Source organism: Gopherus flavomarginatus, chromosome 21 (genome assembly GCF_025201925.1).
Source record: "Gopherus flavomarginatus isolate rGopFla2 chromosome 21, rGopFla2.mat.asm, whole genome shotgun sequence".
NCBI lineage: Eukaryota > Metazoa > Chordata > Testudines > Testudinidae > Gopherus > Gopherus flavomarginatus.
Window position 1 is genome coordinate 9,999,959 of NC_066637.1, and position 20,786 is coordinate 10,020,744.

Here is a 20,786-nt window from a genome sequence, read left to right on the forward strand (position 1 = left end):
CGACTGCATCCTAGCTCTGCAGCTCCCTGCAGACGTGCCTGAGGCTTGGCATGCAGAGAAAGCCACTAAAATTAAAACTGCATCATGGGGGGAGGGGGAACAATCCACGCAGCTTCAACATTTTGCTACATGCATCCCACAGCCAGTCGATTCTGTCTGAACACTGCTTTCATGCACCATACAAACAGCTGTACAGCACGGCTGATGGGATTGCAAGGTTCTGAGGCGCATGCAATAACGATGAAATGATTTCATAAACCTTTCAGAAGTCACAAACAGAAGCAAAAAAAGCATCATTTTCTAGGTGAGGCCAGAGTGCTGTAGCCTACCTGCAGGGGCTGACTGGATCATCCATGACTAACAGGCTCTTGTGGGTTTAGCTGTATTCCTGAACCCCTACTCACTGGTAAAACTCTGCCTTTTCCTACTCTAACAACTCAAAATGGAGGCACATGCAGCCTGAGACCTCAGAGCGCGTTCACGGAGCTTGTGCTATGACCTAAGCCTGCACGCAGAACGCAGAAACTTCGCCCTCGGACTGCCAGGACTGAGCATGTGCTGTGACCCTCCCTCGTCCACACGCCGCCTCACAGCGCGATCAATCTCAGCCCTGCCGCTTCCGTAAATACAGCCGAGCAGCGAGCAGAGTCCGCGGCTCCCGCACGCCAAGCTAGTGTGCAGGGAAGTGGGGCCGTGGCTAGGGGGTCTGCGAGCGCCAACGCCTGGGAACAGGGCCGCTCCAGAAGAGCAGCAGCTAATTCTTCGTCATTTTATGGCAATTTTAGCTGGGAAGGTCTCTCTTCCATGCCACACACGGATAATGTAAGCAAGGCTGAGGAAATCCACACCTTCGCCCTGGGTTTTCCTGCTCCGTTTTAAAAAATGGTCTCAGTTAAAATGGTTGCAGTCTAGATTTTAACTAATGTGAAGAACAGAGGCTTCTAGGCTTCCGAACACTTTAATCTACCATTGATTTGCCAGGAAATTAAAAGTAGCAAGCTTCAGCCTCAAGACTTAAGTCATTTTCATTACGTGAGTACAGAGGTACTTTTATGCAGCTTGCTGGAGATCCCAATATTAAACACCAGTAATACTTTGCACTTATATCAGCCCGTTGCTGATGAGGATCTCACACCATTTAGCAAAGGTGACCAAGGGCTGGTCTACATTTGAGTTTTATAGGTTTAACTATTTCCGTTACAAGTGCTTTTCTTTTATTATTCAAAATACTTGCTCTGGTAAAGCTAATGTGGAATCAATTATGCTGGTACTCCCTTCCTGGATGGCAATAGCTATACCTGTATAAAATGTCTTTAAAGTAGCATACCTGCATCCACACTTGGATTGGTTGTACCACTTTAGCTATACTGCAGGGGTGGGGAACCTACAGCCCACAGGCCAGATCCGGTCCGCTGCTTCATTTTATCTGGCCCATGGCAAGTCTCCAAACCACTGGCTAGAAGCCCCGAGCCTCAGCGTCACCTTCCCCAACCCCCTCACGCAGTGTTGTGTGGCCCGCGACTGATTTTTTCTGTGGGTCAATGGCCTCTGATAGAAAAAAGGTTCCCCACCCCTGCTATACTGATATGCTGAAGCAGTACAAATTTCTAGTGTAGACAAAGCCTAACTTCTTATCCCCATTTCATAGATGGGAAGACATGCACAGGTTAAACAAGATGCTTAAGATCATGCAGCACATTCAGTGGCAAAGTCAGGACTAGAACCTACATTTCCTGACCCCAAGTCTTTTGCGCTCGCCCCTGCTACGTCTCTACCTTGGGCCTTCCCAAAGGAATCCAAGCAGCGTTTAACACTGTGTACAAACAGGACTCGTTTTCAATAATCACTGGAATGCATCTGCCTTTGGGAACAGGGCAGCAGCAATCAGGAAATCAACCAGCACAGCACCCTATACAGCAGCCAAGGAAGAAGTAACAGGGTTTTCCTCAGGAAATGTGGCACAGAACCACTGCATTTTTATCATCCAAGCAAGCCCAAAAAAACTCATTTATTAGGGCTTTACCCTGAAGCAGGGCTTTACCCACACAGTGAGCCTCATGAAACTCAGTGTCTGTACACCTTGGAAGAATAAAGGACTGAGATGACCCTGTGAGAATTTGAACCTGTAGTCCCAAGGAGTCTAGCCTAGTCCTTCCTGTTGCAATCCTGCACTACTGAAGTTAACAGGAGTTTTAATATTGACTTCAATGGGTGCAGTACCATGTCCTTCAAGGGTTACACTGTTTATTTCACTTAGAAGAGTCTTAATTAAAACTACATATCTCTGCATCTCATTACACAATTTCATGACTTTGTTAAAAAAGACTATACACTGATACAAAAATCCCAACTGCATATTTTTGTACAAACTGCCCCAGACTCAGTCTACTGTGTTATCTCAAATCAAGAAACTATAACAGTCTTTTACATTCCATCAACTCAATTACATGTAAAAAAGTCAAACGATCTGAGATGCAAAGCAAAAGTGCAACAAATATTTAAAACAAGATCATTTTAACAAACTTTCCTGGATAATAGACTAGCAAAGGATAATTACCTAATATCTGCATCACAGTCTTTTCCTGGTGACTGCTTTCAAATACAAAGACCCTGGCCCCTCCCCTTAACCATTTCAATTTCACTCCCACTACTCTCAAGTATTGTTTCAGGGCATCGATCCAGTTGCCATTCTCAACAACTTGCCATTTCAGACTGGCAGGCCCCTGCATATGTTTTGGAGGCTTTAATTTTTAAAAGGATAAAGAACACATATACCATAAACATCACTCCTTCAGAAAAGTTCCAGAGTCTTTATATTATCCCCATTTTACAGATGAAGAAAGTGAGGCACAGACACATATGATTTAACATGGTCATACAGGAAGTCTGTGGCAGAGCCAGAAACAGATCCTAGAGCAGCCATCTCCAACCATTTTACACCCAAGATCACCTTTTGAATTTAAGGGCAACCCAGGATCTACCCCACCCCCTCTCCAAAGCCGCTGTCCACTCACTCCATCCCTCCTCCCGCAATTGCTTGCTCTCCCCCATCCTCACTAACTTTCATCGGACTGGGGTTCAGGAGGGGATGCAGGCTCTGGGCTGGGCTGGGGCTGAGGAGTTTGCAGCATGAGAGGAGGCTCTGGAGTGAGCCTGGGGCAGTGTTGGGGAGCAGGAGGGAATACAAGGTGCTGGCTCTGGGAGGGGGGTCAGCACAGGGGCAGTAGGTTGGGGTGCAGGCTCTGGGAGGGAGTTTGGGTGCAGGAGGGAGCTCTGGGCTGGGGCAGAGTGTTGGGATGCAGGAGGATGTACAGGGTGCTGGCTTTGGGAAGAGGGTCAGGGCTGGGGCTTGGGATGCAGTAGGAGGTATGGGATGCTGGCTCCAAGAGGGGGCTAAGGGCTGGAGTATGGCCTGCCACTGGGCAGCACTTACCTCTGGCGGCTTCTGGTTGATGGTGCAGTGTGGCTGCCACTAAGGCAGACTCCCTGCCTACCCCGGCACCATGCTGCTCCTGGAAGGGGCCAATTTGCCCGGGGGGGGAGGACGTGGCTCTGCATGCTGCTCCTCTCTGCTAGCACTGCCCCTGCAGCTCCCATTGGCCGCAGCTCCCCGTTCCTGGCCAATGCTTGCAGGCAGAAGCAGTACGCAGAGAGAGACCCCTGCCTCCCCACCCACAGCGCTGCAGGGCCGTGCTGGCTGCTTCTGGAGTGGCATGAGGCCAGGGCAGCCAGGGAGCCTGCCTTAACAGCAGCCCTGCTACACCACCAGATATTGCGTTCGACTGGGAGATCCTCTAGGATCAACCAGTTGATTGCTATCAACCGGCTGGTGACCACTGTCCTAGAGGAATGATTCCTTGTCTGGGGCCTCCCCATTTGGCCTCCCTAAACCTGGATTACTTAAAGGGTCCAGGAAAGAACATGCCACACCAAGAACATGGCTTGCTTTAGTTTCTGCTCATGTCATTTTAACCTGCCTTGCCAAGAAGATCCTCAAGTTACCTAATACCTGAACAGAACTTTGAATACATACAGTCCTACATACATGCTAGGTAATAATATTATGTTCAGTTATTGACCCAGGTATTTAAAACGAACCCATTACCATTGTTTGTAAAGTGATCGGAGGTCCTCTCATAGGGGATGCTATAAAAGGGGAAACAATTTATATTGTTCTACCAAAGATGGAACGCTTTCATAGGCACTATCATAATTATTGTTCCTGTATGGCTGTCCGACTCCTCCAGAGACACAATGGCCCTGGTACATTAATGTAATTGCACACATTCAGAATGCAACAGCACAGATAGAGAAAAAAGGCAATTGTTGGACTAGGGCTAACACTAGAGATGATAAGCACAACTCATTGATTTTGAGTTGCTGCATCCTGAGAGCAAAAGGGTATTCAGTTCAGAGAGCTCCACCTCTTTCTCCACTTCATTTCTATGGCTGACAACAGGGCATGATTGCAGTAAAGACACATGAGCACATTCTGCTTGGGCCAAGACACATGTCAAGCAAAAGCACTTCCTTATGGCGGCAAGGAAGGTGGACATGAGAGAGAGAGAGAAAGTCTTTCTTCTATGACGACCCTGGGTTCGAAATCCCAAGATGGTCCTCCTCTGCCAGTCCAGAGAAAACCCCATTGAGCCGGAGGAGGAAAGGGGAGAGGTTGAAATTAACAAATAGGGAAGAGAGCTGGAGTTCCAGAAGCTTTAACTGGATAGGAGACAGCCAATCATACAGGGAGAGAAGGACACTAGCCTATTCAGAGGCAGGTTGGTGTAATTGTACTTTTATAATCATTTTAGAGTTGCAAGTAATATTGGGATCACTGAATAGATGTGATCAATGGTTAAGAGGTCATACAATGTTCTATTGTAAATTGTCCCATTCACAAGCAGGACACTATGTTTATGACACTATCTTGATAAGATGCTAAGCCCCCTCAATTCCCACAGACATCATGGAGGAGCGGGCACTCAGCACCTTGCAGGACTGTTTTTGTGCACACATGTATGGTGGGAAATCACCCTGTCCTCATTCAAAAACAGATACTGAGTCTCTCTGTGCATATCCAACTAGGAATGACTTTCCTTGTGCATTTTCTATGCCGTAATTAAATTGCCACCTCAATATTTCTTTTTTACAAATGCTTGGTGATTTATCATGTGCTAGAGGATTTGTTTTATTTAAAACACCTGCCATGCCACATACATAGTGACACAAAATACGAGCACTCATTTTAAGGCTCTGATGTGAAGCACAAAAGCAAGTAAATTAAGAACTTTGGTGATCATTTCACCTTTCATACCTTCCACTGCACTACGCATTGTAATATACATAGGGCCAGACACTATTCTGAGCCCCCAACACTAACCAGACTCAGAGTGAGTTAAGAAGGAAGCCAAAGACAAAAGGAGTTTCTTTACTTTTGTCTCGTAACTCAGACTTTGAATGTTATTTTAAACGTAGGTGGTTTTGATTTTCCTTTTAAGAAGAATCTTCTGGAAAAGGGCATAAGTTATTAAACAACATCTCAGAGAATTCTATTTGGAAGTAATATCTTGGCATTCATTTGAATTCTATATGTTTACAAACAAAACTATTTCAATTCCTCTCTTATGAGCCATTCTATTAGCACTACCAGATTCAGGATGGGGCTTTCAGACCAGGGTTACTGTATCAATGGAACTATTCTGATGCAAATACCAGCTTGCACGGGTCACTCCAGCTGTGAGAGAACATACTCTGAGTCCTTTTTATTTTACTGCAAGTTTGCACCGTCATGCTGAACAAAACTGCATTAGCCAGAATTTGGCTTCACAGCTCCTTCAAAAATCCCAGCCATAGCTCTTTACAACTTTGTACCCATTGAAGACATGCATCTGATGAAGTGGGTATTCACCCACGAAACCTCATGCTCCAAAACGTCTGTTAGTCTATAAGGTGCCACAGGATTCTTTGCTGCTTTTACCCATTGAATAGTTATCTTAATTGGATAAAGATAAATGATGATGATGTACAGTACTCTGCAGCAAAACACCTGCACCTCTGAAGTACTCTGCTAGCACATGTATCCATGTCACATGAAATTCAATGGTTTGGGTGCCTACCTTCATTAGGCTCCCCCTCAAATCCCATCCTATATATCTGAATAACTTCATGATCACTGCGCTGCAGTTAAAATAAGCAATTTCCTGGATAGGTTTCTCTTTCTCTCCACACACACACCCACGTACCTTCACTTCGTTTCTATGCTATGGATGTCCACACAATTCCCTAGGCAACACTGCAAAAGCCTTCCACTGTGACAAAGCCTTTCCAGCATAACAAGGAGGACATACACAACACTAACATCCCCTTCTACCTGATCCCTTCTTCATCCCCAGTCCTCAAATGCTAAAACACTAAACTACCCCAAGCAGAATTTTTATACTCCAAAAAGTGAGAAGTGCCAAAAACTCCACGAAGTCCAACAGAAACTCTGATACTGCTAATCTATTTTACTTGACAAGTTCTCAAATACTATTACAATGGGTGGCATTATAAAACCCTAAGATAGATAATAAAGGTACAGTACCTTCATGAAAATTAAACAGTGCTTGCAACTTGCATGGCATGGAATCTAAATGGTTGTGCGTGCGTTAAACTGGGGATTTCAAATGTATTTTTAAAGAGCTAAAAGATCCAGCTCACATATTTACATATTCCACTGCTTATCTTTGTTTAGGGGATGCATCTTGATCATGTAAGACACGGGGCGGGGGGAATGGACCGCGGGAGATGGACACAACTAATCAAATATATTCAAGGCCACTCCCATATTCTGAAGCCACACCTACTTTAATGCTGCAGGGAAAATAACTATATTTAAATGAAGAAATATATGCAATGAATACACATTTGCCAGTCATGCTCAGTAAGAAAAAGTACAATTTAGCAAAGTCTTTACAACTTGACTTAAACTGGATTAAAAAGGAAACCTCGCAGAACTTCTAAAACTATCTTCCTCTCAGTCCTACTCACTTTTCTTCAAAAATCTCTATGGGCTTCTCTTTGCTTTTCACATGAAATTCAAACTCTTGCCCTCCACACAGAAGAATGTACAACTCCACTCCTACCTAACTCTCTGCTTTTCCTCTTACACACCAATATTTGTGCTACAACCACATCTTCCTTCTTTCTGTATTCTTTTCACACTCTTCCCTTTATACTTGTAACCCCTTCCATCTCCTTGTTGGTGAAGAACCACCTTTTCCTCATTCAAATCCCTTTTTAAAAATCCTTCAATGTTAATCAGGTCTGGGTTTTCCCTCCACCAATATAACACTAAATTTCTGGCAATGAGACGCACAGAAGTGAATATACTATTCTAGATGCAGTTATACCACCAGAAGGATGAGAGTATCTATAACCTCCTTGCCTGCGACATACCGCAACACTTCAATGTATTCTTTCAGAGTTTCGCCAAAGTAGTTAGATTGTACCAGTCTGATGTGACTTACTCTAGCTACTCAAGTGAAATGGAAAACTGCACTTCAATCAGGAAAATGTAACAGCACATTGAAAAGTTCAGAAAGCAAATTCAGTCGGGATTTTTGCAGACTATTTGAATCCCAATTTATCTGCAGTAAACATTCCTTACTGGCCGATAAAATGCTGCATTTTCTATTGAGCTGTAGCTCGAGATACTACAACATCATTTTCCAAAACCAGAAGCAAATGAAGTATAAAAGAAGAGAACAAAAAGACAAACACATCTCTGTTCATACTGTATAGAATGATGCCATAGAAAAATATCAGATTATCTATAATGAGATGGAATGAAAGTCACATCACTAAATATCTAGACAAAGATACAAGGATGCAAGACAAACTTATAGACTCATAGAAATGTGGAAGGGAACTCGAGAAGTCATTAAGTCCAGACCCTTGCACTGAGGAAGGACCAAGTAAACCTAGACCACCCCTGACAGATGTTTAACCTGTTCTTAAAAACTTTCCATGGTGGGGTTTCCACAACCTCTACTGGAACCTTGTTCTAGAGCTAACTACCCTTAGTTAGAACATTTTCATAAATATCTAACCTAAATGTCCCTTGCTGTAGATTAAGCTGATTAATTCTTGTCCTACCTTCAGGGGACATGGAGAACAATCAATCAATTGTCGGCTTCAGAACGGCTCTTAACATATTTGAAGATTTATCAGGTCCCCCCCTCAGTCTTCTTTTCTCAGGACTAAACTTGCCCAGGTTGGTTGGTTGTTTAAAGCTTTCTGCATAGGTCCAGTTTTCTAAAACTTATCATTTTTGTTGCTCTCTTCTAGACTATCTTTCTTAAACTGTGGCGCCCAGCATTGGTTACAGTACTCCAGCTGAAGCCTCACCAGTGCCAAACAGAGTGGGACAACTACCTCTCATGTCTTGCATGTAAGACTCCTGTTAAAACATCCTAAAATGATATTAGTCTTCTAGTAACAGCATCGCACTGACTCATGTTTAATCTGTGATCCACTGTAACCCTCAGAACCTTTTCAGCAATACTTCCATCTAGCCAGTTAGTCCCCATGTTGTAGTTAGAACATAAGAACAGTCAGATCAAAGGTCCATTTAGCCCAGTAGCCTATCTTCCAACAGTGGCCAATGCCAAGCGCCCCAGAAGGAATGAACAGAACAGGTAATCATCAAGTGATCCATCCTGTCGGCCATTCCTAGCTTCTGCATTTGATTGTGCATTTGATTTTTTTCTAACATACGTTGCACTTGTCTTTATTGAATTTCATCTTGGTGATTTCAGGCCAATTCTCCACTTTGTCTCACCCTACTACGGACTGATGATGCTTCAGCTGCAGTAGTGTGTCCAATTCTGGGCATCACACTTTAGAAAAAATGGACAAACTGGAGAGAGTGCAGGGCACAGCAACAAAAATGCCAAAGTGTTTAGAAAAGTTGACCTATGAGGAAAGGTTAAAAAACTGGGCATATTTTCAGTCTTGAGAAAAGAAAATGAGGGCGGGGGATCTGGTAAGAGTCTTCAAATATGTTAAGGGCCGTGATAAAGAGGATGATGATGGATTGTCTCCATGTCCACTGAAGGCAGAACAAGAATTAATCAGTTTAATCTTCATCAAGGGAGATTTAGGTTAGATATTAATGAAAATGTTCTGACTCTAAGGGTAGTTAAGCTCTAGAACAGGGTTCCTATGGAGGCTGTGGAATTTCCACCATGGAAGGTTTTTAAGAACAGGTCAGCCAACCCCTGTCAGGGATGGTTTAGATCAGGAGTCAGCAACCTATGGCACACGAGCTGATTTTCAGTGGCACTCTGCTGCTGGCCTGGGCTTCTGTCCGCCAGCCCCGCTCAGCCTGGCCTGCCTGGATGGACTGAACCCCAGGCCGGCAGCAGGCTGAGCGAGGTCGGGGACCCCAGCTGGCAGGACTGGTGGACAGAACCCAAGAGCAGCAGCGGGCTAAGCGGCTCAGCCTGCTGCCAGCCTGGGGTCCCGGCCACTGGCCCTGCTCAGCCCGGGGTTCCATCTGCCGGCCCCGTAAATGTAAAATGTATTACTGGCACGCGAAACCTTAAATTACAGTGAATAAATGAAGACTTGGCATATCACTTCTGAAAGGTTGCCGACCCCGGGTTTAGATATACCTGGTCCTGTTTCAGCACAGAGGGTTGGACTAGATGACTTCTCAAGGTTTCTCCAACCCAACATTTTTATTATTCTAATACTCGTTTGCTTCTTAACATCACAAAGCAATTGTGGACGCACATAAAAACTAAGAGCTCTGCAAGCAAAGAGAAAATATGTTGGGTCTCTAAATACACCATGCTCCAATCTCTCCCTGTTTCTGTTTTAAAATTAATCTGTGCTTTGAAGACTTGATAATCATTCTGTTCCCTGATGCATAACAATGCTGTGCAAAGTATCATTTCAAGACACGTGATTGTTATATCTGATTGTACAGAAATTAATCTTTTATATTTCTAGTTTCCAAGTAATGAAGGTTCAAGAGAGTCTGGACCTACGTATGGTTTGCAGATTCCTGCACTAGCTTTAAATAACGAGGGGAAAACAAGCTACAGTAAATGTACACAGTTTACTCCTGGAATTAAAAAGCAGATCCTGTATATTCACTGCATAGGTGGAGGCCGCAGAGGGGAAGAAGTACTGTGAAGGACAAAGCGATTAATACAAGCAGAACTTGAAGTGATTCCACATTTTAACTGCATATTGTTGAGAATCAGCAAGTCAGAAAGTCTACTGTTAACACAAGGTTGCTTTTATACACACACATCTAGTTCAGTTCTAAAAGAAACGATGCATGTGTTTATCGCATTGAATTAACTCTACAAAACACCTGTACTCTCCACCTTCAAAGCAAGACAGAGAGACTGGCTCCCTCTTCTTTGGATTAGCCACTGACTAATTTAGCGTTGCAGATAATAAGTGTCTGAAGGGTTGAGCAGGAAGCAGGTGTGCACCTGCCCACTGAACTTGGGCAAAGTCTGGAGCAGGCTGTTCCAGGATGTGGAATGTCTCGAGCTCATCTGCACAATACAATACAAAGGCAGACAGGTAGTAGGCTGTGGCCCTGCACATGTCCACTAGGACAACAGACTGCATCATAAACACCGTGAGATGGTGCAGGGAATCAAGGTATATGGGAGAGACAAGTGGACATGCCTACCTAGAAAGTGCCCGTGACACAGTTCTCTCTCCCAGATGACAAATTCCTCTTCCCTCTCCTTCATATATGCTCCATGCACTACACCTCATCCCACCCAATTAAATCCCCCTGCTGCCGAGCCCCTCTCCCATGCACACCTCAGCCACTGTTTTGAATATCAAAACAACGGTCATGTTCATTACAGACACAAGGTGAGTGACGCAGGATTTTTTATTTGACCAATTACTGTTGGTGAGACAAGTTTTCGAGCTTACACAGAGCTCTTTTACAGGGCAGATCTGAGGAAGAACTCTGTGTAACATCGAAATATTCTCTCTCTTATCAACAGAAGTTGGTCCAATAAAAGATAAATTACCTCATCCACCTTGTGTCTCTAATATCCTGTGACCAACATGACAACAATATTGCAGTCACCTTCATCGGCACTCACATAAGCCATGTGCTAGAACAACAGGACAACAAATAAAAAACGAAATTCATCCCATACGATGGACCAGCAAAAGGCTTATGGACCCTTAAACTTTATTTAAACCCTCCCAACTGCATCCTAAAAAAGAATTTTTTTATAATTATTTGTATTGTGATAGCATCTGCACACCACCGAGCACTTATATAGCTGTTTTCATCCATGTCTCTAAGTGCTTCAAAAACATGGTTAAGCATCATTATTCACTTTTTAGAGAGGAGAAATGGAGGCACGGGGAAGTAAAGTGACTTTCCCAAGGTCCCACAGTCATTGGCAGAACTGGGAACAAATCTGAGTCTTTAAAGTCCTGTTCCCTTCTAACTAAGGTAGTTAGACTGCATCTAAAGATCTGTATACAATAGAAATGTTGGAAAAAACCTGACATCGCTATTATCATCAATTAGGTGTTCAGCTGAGCTGATGTTAGCAGCATTAGGAACCTTTGTGTAGACAGGGCTTCTTCAACCGCCGATAGCATTTTTAGAACCATGTCCGTTAGATCTTAGCTAGCAGGCTAAGATGAAATGGAACAAAGACAACGTTAGCAGCCAATATCCTGCCTATCCTAGAGCTCCTAATGTTGCTAACACCCGTTCATATGAATTGATGTTAATGGTGGGAAATGTTCAGTTTCCCTATTGTAAGCAGGGCTTGAATGCTTGCATTCTAATGTATACAAGAATTAGGATTGCATGTATTTAAGCAACACCACACACCCTAAAAACAAGATTGGGTATTTTAACAACCAAGAAGGAGAAGGGGCCTACACAAAGTACTATTTATCTTTTTACCAATTTAAATGCACAAGTTCATGTACCAAACGAACTCATTTCAAAACCTCAAGAGATGTGCGTACACTGTGTTCCACATTCTATTTTTAGAGTTATATTATTGGCTGGGATAAGAACTAATAGCTGAATTAAATGGAAGGTAACGTACTGGTGAGCAACCACTTACGCTAACGGAAGAAAAGTGGCATGGACATCATCATCCCTGGGCCTCACTGCTTGTTTTCAGAAGCTGAACTGAACTCTGGCTCATAAATTCCAAGAATGGCTGTTTAATGCAAGCTGGTGCAGTTAGCACTTTTGTAAAATGGTACATCAGTTCCAATTTGCTTTGCCTGTTTATGCTTCTCAATTGAAATTCCATAGCTTTTGTGAGGGTTTTAAACCTATTTTGTTGCATATAATGTAAAAAAACCACAAAGGTCTAATTCTATCATCCCATTGACCTGCGTCCTGACAGCACATACAGGTTCAAATGGAGCGGAAAAAGATAAGCTATAAGATGGGTGGATGATGTCAGAAGTAAACAAAACGCACATGCTGTCAAAACCCAAGTCCCTGGGAGAGAGGCCCATTACAGAGACAGCAAGGTTTACTGGTGGCATTTTATTCAAACTCCCTTTCTAATCTAATGTTAACTCTTTCCTTCCACTCCCATCCTTATCTAATCTAAAAGTCTACAGTTTTATGCCTTCCATTACCTGGCACCTTAGCACCTCGGAGTGAGTTTAAATTAAGTCTGGTTATTTACAAAGAATCACGGTATTTTATGAAGGTCTTTTCATTTAACAACAAACATTCAAGGAAATGCTGGTGCAATATTTAAAATTCTAATCAATATAAACAAATACAAAGTATTTTTAATTGTCAAATAATTTACACAAATTTAATTAACAGAAAAAATCAGATGTCATCACTGTGACAATTTAATAATGCAAAGCATAGCCCTGATGCTGCAATTTGTAGAGTGCCAGAGATTTCAGTGGAACTCCATGCAGGTGCAGATGTTACACTGCAGAATTGGAATTCACAAGTAAATGAAAAACTGGCTCCATTCTACATGACCACTGAAAATCAGAATGTCTGATATAATTGTGTGGCAAGTTTTATTAAGTTTTGATTAACTTAACCGTTACCTGAGTTAACGTTAACTTAACAGGGTTAATAGCTATTAACCAAAACTCAAAATAAAAATGACATTTTGCAGCCCTCTGATTTCCTTTGCCTGCTAATGGTAAAAGGTAATTCTTTCAGTCCTACTTTATCTCAAACTGGGGTGCTGCTATGAAGTGAAGTGTAATGATGTATCACTAAAATGGCAGAGCAGTTCCTTTCTCTGAATGAAGATACTAAACTATGACAAGTACTTCTAAAAATGGTTTTGAGCATAGGTTGTTGTTCTCTCTCACACACACACACACACACACACACACACACACACACACACACACACTCTTTATCTAGTACATACTTATTTAGCTGAGTGATTGTTAAAGTGCTTGGTATAACACAAACGTTCCTTTCCTAGTTGACTATGAGTTCAGTGACAGCTAGGAATATATTCCAGACCTTCTTACTAACTTGCTTAACAGCTCAAAGCAAGATAGAAAATGTCAGTACCAACATTCAAGACTAATATTTTATTCTGATAATAATAATCCTGTTGATGTGCAACACCAACGAGCAAGGAATGGTTTACTGATGTCTGCAGGACAAAATTTGTCCCAGTGCATGAAGGAACAAAGATTCCAAAAACACAAATCACCACTGGAACTAGCTGTTCATCAGTAAGATGCCCCTAATTTTTCCCCCACTAAACCCATGCTCAGCAGGTTTTTAAAGGAGAAAATAAAGGACTAAATTTGCTTTCCTTTAAATGTTGAGAACCCTTTGATAAGCAAGAGTGCTCATCAATTACACCTCTGCCATGACAGCTTTTTTACAGCACATCTTCATACTTTTAGAGTGCACGTCTGATGTATAAACCCTGGCAAAAGCTTTACTGCTTGCTGTACCTAAAATATAAATGAGAACGTGTTTCTTGTTATCTTGCTTCTGTTGGTTCTCCAAGAGCAATCAGAAAAAAGCTGGATTCTCAATATGCTGAGTTGTCTCTCAAAGTCCTTGAAAAGCACAAAGAAACTTGTCTTCAGTAGTAAATGAGACAAACTCAGTAAGACAAAAGAGATGATGTATTAACTGTATACATGTATGTGTGGGGAGCATACTATACAGAAAGCATCCAATGACAAAGAACAAAATCTATTTGCAGAAGTCAAACTCTGCAGCTCAGGTATGTTACTTTTGATTTACATTAAAATAACCAAAAGACATTCAACATCAATAATTATAATAAAACAGTCTTCCAAATCTCTGGATTGGTTAGGCAGACACATGGTCATGTAGGTAAGTAGCACTACCGTATGGTGCAGATCTGCATCATGACCAGAACCTAATCAGATCACAAATACCCTGCTTTCTAGTTGCATCCAAACAGAACACTGTGCATCTTTTATCATTTGAATGTAAGTGTCTACACCAGAAAACTGTGTTAAGGTTAAGTTGGGTTTTTAATTAGCTAATCTTGATACACCCGTAACCTTTATCCTAGCATGGACATTCTGCAATGCCTTTACCTTGATGGAGAGGTACACCCTGACCTGGGCAATCAAGATAAAACATTGCAATGCATCCACACTAGGAAATAAAAGTTGTGATTACAGCACAGTCAGTCAAAACACTCAGCCTAACTTCAACCCATTTTTCTAGTGTAGAAAAGCACTAAAAAGGCACTGAGCAAAAAGTGACTATCCTCAGAAAAGCCAGTGTTTAAAAAAAAAATCTGGCTGGATCCAACCAGACAAAACACATTTTGAAACAGGCTATTGTGAGTAATTAGCTGATGTATGTTTGTATAGTGCTTTGAAAAAGTAAAGTGCAATGCAGTGGTGTTATTCATTCATCCTCTCAGTGCCAGCAGTTTTCCAACAGCCATGAGAACATCACCAGCTGCTTGCTCTACACAAAAAGAGGGGTTTGAAACTGCTGTGATCTACTTAGAGTCACACAAGAGACATTTCTCAGGGAAAGCTAGCAATTCGCTATTAAATGGAAAATTTGAATATGAATAAAAATAGTTCACCACCTACACCCCCCAAAAAATAATTATATTAATTGACAAGAAAAAGCGATAAGAGGTGAAAATTGAGAGAGATGTTTGATGTTTAAGTTAACAACATCACTTCAATGTCATCCACCACGGTGTGCCCTGACAACACATTCCTTGCCGTATCACTGTGCTGAAATGAAATGCACAAGCTCTCTGTACTTTCACATATAGCGTATTAGAAGGTTTCTGCAAACATGATGGGATTTCATGTTTTTTTCCAATGCTCAATACTGCAGATTGGATACAATGCATATCTTAAGACCTAAAGCTGCAAACACTCCTTATGCATGTAGGAAATGCTAAACCAGTCTGATAACCTATTTCAGATGAGTGGCCAGTGCCAGAGGATGCTACAGGAAACACAACAGACAATTATTCAATAATCTGCTCACATGGGGAGTTTCTTTCCAACTGCAGGTACTTAGTTTCAGCTTATGCCTTGAAACACGAAGATTTATATCCTTATAAACTTTTAATCTAATGTAACAATGGGTGTGTGTTTATTATCCACGTAAATGTCTATCCCTATTTAAATCCTACTTGCCTTCGATAAAATCGTGTGACAATGAGTTCCACAAGTTAATTATGTAGTATTAAAAAAGCATATCCTTCCTCAGGGCATAGTGGCTACTAGTCACTGTTGTGAGTTACTACTCCTGAAATTAAGGGCTTCTCTTCACTACTGGGGAGATCGAGGCTGCTGCAATTGATGCAGCAGGTGTCGACTCAGCAGGCCTACTGAAGACCCACTAAATCGACTGCAGAGCATCTCCCATTGATTCAGCCCAGTGAAGACACTGGGGTAAGTCGACCTAAGCTACGTCGATTCCAGTTACATTATTCACGTAGCTGGAGTAGCATAACTTTGGTCAATTTATCCCAGAAGTGAAGACAAGCCCTAAGTGTTTACAGGACTAGACCCCTAGATTTTTCTCTCCCGAGGGCAGGGAAGGGCATATGCTTACTTGATGTCTGCAGAGCATAGTGTATGTTTACAGGACTATTTGAATGACGTTAAATGAAGTAGTAACTATGTTTTGGTTGTAATAACTGATGGAGGTATCAACTAAAATCAGTTTTAAGACATCCTGTATAGGTGATTGGAGATACACAGAAAAGGTTCAGGGAGCTGAACGTGTAAGATTGTTGAATGCAGCTTCTCCCTCGACGTACACCTGTTTCAAAACAGGCTAAATTCTGTTTTGTGCCTCTAATTTGTTCTGGCAAGTAGATCTGAGGTAGGGATTGTGCAGAAGAGCTCTATTCAGTCAATTATCTACATCCACAGTGATGACCCTGCTCCCATGCACTGCCACACTTGCAGGAGACCTTATAATTAACAATATACAATTGCAACGCTACTTATAGGAAAACTTGTAGGTGTTGTTGGGAATGTGCATTTTCCCAATAAGAGACTTGCAAATGCCTGTTAACGCTCACATTCTCTCAATTTTAACCAAAGTTCAAAGAATGTGCTTTAAGGTTCATTATCTCTCCAAAGGGATGTTATTAAAATGTCACCACACACTGTGGAGCCTTGTAATCCACTGTTTCTTATTTTTACTTAATACATGGACCGTATAAACACCTTCCTCCAACCTTTTCTCTATCCTTCTCTGAACACAAATATCACAGCCCTCCCCGTTCTCCTAGTCTCTCTTCCCCCAGCTATAACACAACCACAACCTTCAGCAGCACTTCCACTGCTGGTGTCAGAATTATTGATTATAAATTGCTTTTTGCCTTTTATATGCATCCCCATGTCTGCACAAACTTGATTCACCCTTTTCCCTTCTCTGTGCACATCACACCTGAATCCCAAGCTTTAATTCTTTGCCTTCCTGTAGCAGCTGGCATATTCTTACAACACACCAATCTCTGGTAAAACTTTCCGTTAGCCAGAGTGATTCACTTACCTTGTCTCTGGATTGTAGCCCAATATGTAGAAAAATGAATCCATTCGGGCTTTAAACTCTCTAGCAGCAAATATGTCAGAGAAATGGGAGATATTACACTTCCCTCTGAAAGGAAGAAAACAAATGGTATTAGAATCCCATGCTGGACAACATTCATTTAGATAAGCATCACTCCACTTTGGAAATCAGTCAAGGGATGCATTGTGCTCTTGCAGGTGCCCAAACTTCATAATAATGCAAGATCCAACCCTACTATCAGTGACTTCCAGGCAAATTCTCCCATTAACTTAAATGAGAAACATTCATTAATCTTATTCAGTCAGGACCCTCTCCAGGGTAGTCACAAACGAACAGTATATACCTTTAAACACAAAATCTACCCCAAACTGTAATGTTTAAAAGGTTGAACATCCCTGCTCCAGCCCCTGGCTTTAATCTCTCTTTTTTCTTTTTAATAACTAACTCTTTAAAGCTGATGTACAAAATTCTACTATTCATTAACTAAGACAAGTGATTTTTTTTTTTTTAATGGGTGAGTAAAATGACCACCACCCTTAATCACCACCCTCATGAGACTGGTGAGTACCCTTGGTGTTTCACCTAACACATTTTCAAGACAACCTCATAAGTACGCTTTGACAATTTTCAGATCAAAAACTAATTGGCTAAGTATTTTTAGCAAGATTGCACTGTAAACAATATAAAACAATAGAAGTTACAACACCACAATTACTTTTTCATCAGGAATAACACCTAGCAAAGGTTTTGTTCCCTCTGCCCAGAGGGGCCTCTAATATAGAATACGCCTAGTATAAATCCCTGCTTCCCATTACCTCCTTAAAGATAGAAAAGTTAAGAAATTTCTTTATAAATTTTGCTATACAAAGCAGTCTTCTTTTGTTCTCATTAAGGAGAGCCACAAGGGGAATTATGCTGCAAAATGTTTCACTCTCTACTGTCTTGCTCATGGGTTTGTTAAACTGTTTAGTGCACAGAAGCTGCTTTAAAGATTCTGTAAACACTGCACAGCAATTTACAGCAGTGAAGTAAATCAGATAGCTCAGAAGAGGGCATCAGAGGGAAATGGCTAATCAACTAGAGAGACTTACACTTATCACAGGTATTTGTCAGTAGACGTTTGCAGTTGTATTTTACCTGCAAGTGGAGACTACCCAGACTAGTGAACCACAAGACTATCTTTCTTTTCAGCAGCGTAAATATCTTTAACATTAAAAGAACAGAAGCAAGCATTTCCTTCCATCTGTGAGTCACTGACCATTCATTCCTCTAGATGGACCACAATAACAACAACAACAACAACAACAATAATACTCTGCATTTAATTTCATCCAAGGATCGCAAAGCTCTTCACAAACATTAACTAAGCCTCATAATGGCTCTGAGGTTGGCAAGCACTATTTTACCTACAGGATTCTGGGCTCTTTTGCCTATTTTTGGTCTCTGAAGAGACAGTAACAATGTTTTACACTTGAAAGGCTGCAGTGGAAAACTTATCAGGACACTAATTGGTTTCCTTCTGCAACCCTTTCATGGGCAAAGCGCTTCTGAAAGTTCCATCAACCAAATGTGGCTAAGAATGGCTATTTTTTTCTGCATCAAGCTCTTTACCCACATAGGCTACTGCAAAGACAAAAATGACTAGGGACCAGTCCTGCAATTCTACTCATATGAATATTCTCCAAGAAGTCAACAGGACTACTCATGTGAGGACGAGTTACATAATCAGACACCAGGATTGCCTAATTCTCAGCTTCTGCAGCCAGAGGCAAAGCAAAATTTTATTTCTTGGTCAGATGTCGTCAGACTGCAATGCAATGTTAAAATCCTCTGCAGTTTAAATCAAACCTGTAGCCTTCTTGAACCATTGACAATCCTGTTCACTGCTCATTTTATCTTAATTTCTTGAACAGAGCGCTAGGGAATTAAAAATTGGTGGTATTTGTTTTCATCTTTCACAGGAAATTTTGATCAAATAATTTTAAGGCAGATCAAATTTTTCTAAACTTTCCTTTGAATAATGCCCCAAGACAATTCACTTTGTACAGTAAATAACTAAAATTAAGAATATGCATTTATCCAGACACACGAAGGCAATACAATATTTTGAGCATGGAATTTTACGCAAGTAATACTAAGTATTGCTACAGAAGTAAAAGACAATTGTGTTTATTATACACTTACATAGTGTTCCATAAGTACTTTCCAATTAAAGTTTTCTATTGACCAGAGCAGTGGACTGGGAGCTGGGATACTTGGTTTATTTCCTACTCTGTCATCAATTTTCTGTGTAGTCATGGATGGCCATCTGCATGGAGGGCATGGTTATGTTCCAATTTATTAAATTAAATTTAAAATTAATCTTTTTTCTGGACTTCCCAATGTATCTAGTCTTCTCTATTTTGTCATTTAGGTTGTCAAATCATCAGGGAAGTGACACTCCTTATATTTGTGTCTTGTAGGCAGCTGTAAAAATTACTGGCACACAGTAAATGCTATTAACTAGAGGAGAATTAGTGGAAAGGATGTGCTCAGTTCCTTGCTATGCAAACAAATACTTGCCTGAACGTCAACATTTAGAAATGTAACTAGAAGCTCTGTTTCATTTTTCAAAAGGGCTAGTTTTAAAATACAACTGATAAACATTCATATAAGAATTGCCACAAATGGAAGAGGTAAACCATAATGAAAATAAAACAATAAGCCAACAGGAAGTGTAGTCTAAAGAGTCATTTAAAATATTTTCATGGTGAATATTTTCTGAATCCCATCAGTCTTTTGTCTTAAACTAATTTATGAACTTTTATGTTTCATGTTGCCTTCAATTTGTTCCGCGTTTTATTTTATTTATTTATTTTTAAATAGAGGAGGAAGAGAATGAGAACACAGAAGAGTCTACAATACTCTCAGGGGAAATTCCATACACATGTTTCAGTTTCTCAGTGTCTAAAATGACAATTAAATTTACAAGCCTGGTTTCAACAATCCAGCCTGCCTCACATTAGCTAGCTATTCTCTCCAAGTATGTCAATTTCATATGGGAAAGCTACCTTTCTTGAGACACAAAAACCACTCTGGAGTTTCAGGAAGATTACAGCACACCACTGGAATGTTCTGAGTTTATCTAAAATCCTGTAATAAGTCAAATAAAAGATTTTTTTCACCTCCCCTACAGCACAAGTTGCAGCTAATTTGCCTTGAAGTAAAGGGCTTCAGAGGAGTGGCTTTGAACAAAGAAACTGTCTCCAGATGGTTTTACTGAAACACCATCTGAGCATTATTATCAGGGAGATTATTCCGTTCACATTTTGACAATATCCATGCACTCTTCAGCAAGTTGAAAACTCGATGGATGCCAGTAAAAATAATGCCTTAGTATTTCTATCAGAAAACATTTGTAAGTAATGGTGTCTCTCCCTTTGCATGGTCAAAGGTGAGCCACTTAAGTTAAAAACTAACTGGGCAAAGAGAGCAGCAAGCCCTGGGGAAGTGCAGATAACAGAGAACAATACAGGGGTCCGTTACCTCCTTTGTTTATATAGCTCGCTTTTAATGGAGCTCTCAACTGAGCTACAATGATTTCTGCCTCAGAGCAAAAGTCTTTAATGCAATTTATCAGGGCTGCACTAACAGTCATTTTGCAAAGGGAGGTTATTGTTAATGGTGAAATGAAACAGAGAGGAAGGGAGGGTACCGTTTCTATAATAACTAGCAATAATCTAAATTTGCAATG

General features: G+C 41.2%; 1 protein-coding gene across 6 annotated transcripts in view; it reads right to left on the reverse strand.

Moving 5' to 3' along the window:
• The window catches only part of RERE (arginine-glutamic acid dipeptide repeats), a 402,343-nt gene that overhangs the window by 161,984 nt on the left and 219,573 nt on the right, over window positions 1-20,786 (reverse strand). For 5 of the 6 annotated variants that reach the window (XM_050931388.1, XM_050931390.1, XM_050931389.1 and 2 more), the window contains one exon: window positions 17,036-17,140. In XM_050931388.1, coding sequence (XP_050787345.1) covers window positions 17,036-17,140 — 105 coding nt within the window. Of the gene's footprint in view, window positions 1-329; window positions 552-17,035; window positions 17,141-20,786 lie in introns of those variants that run through there. The other variant, XM_050931392.1, reaches the window with a different exon arrangement.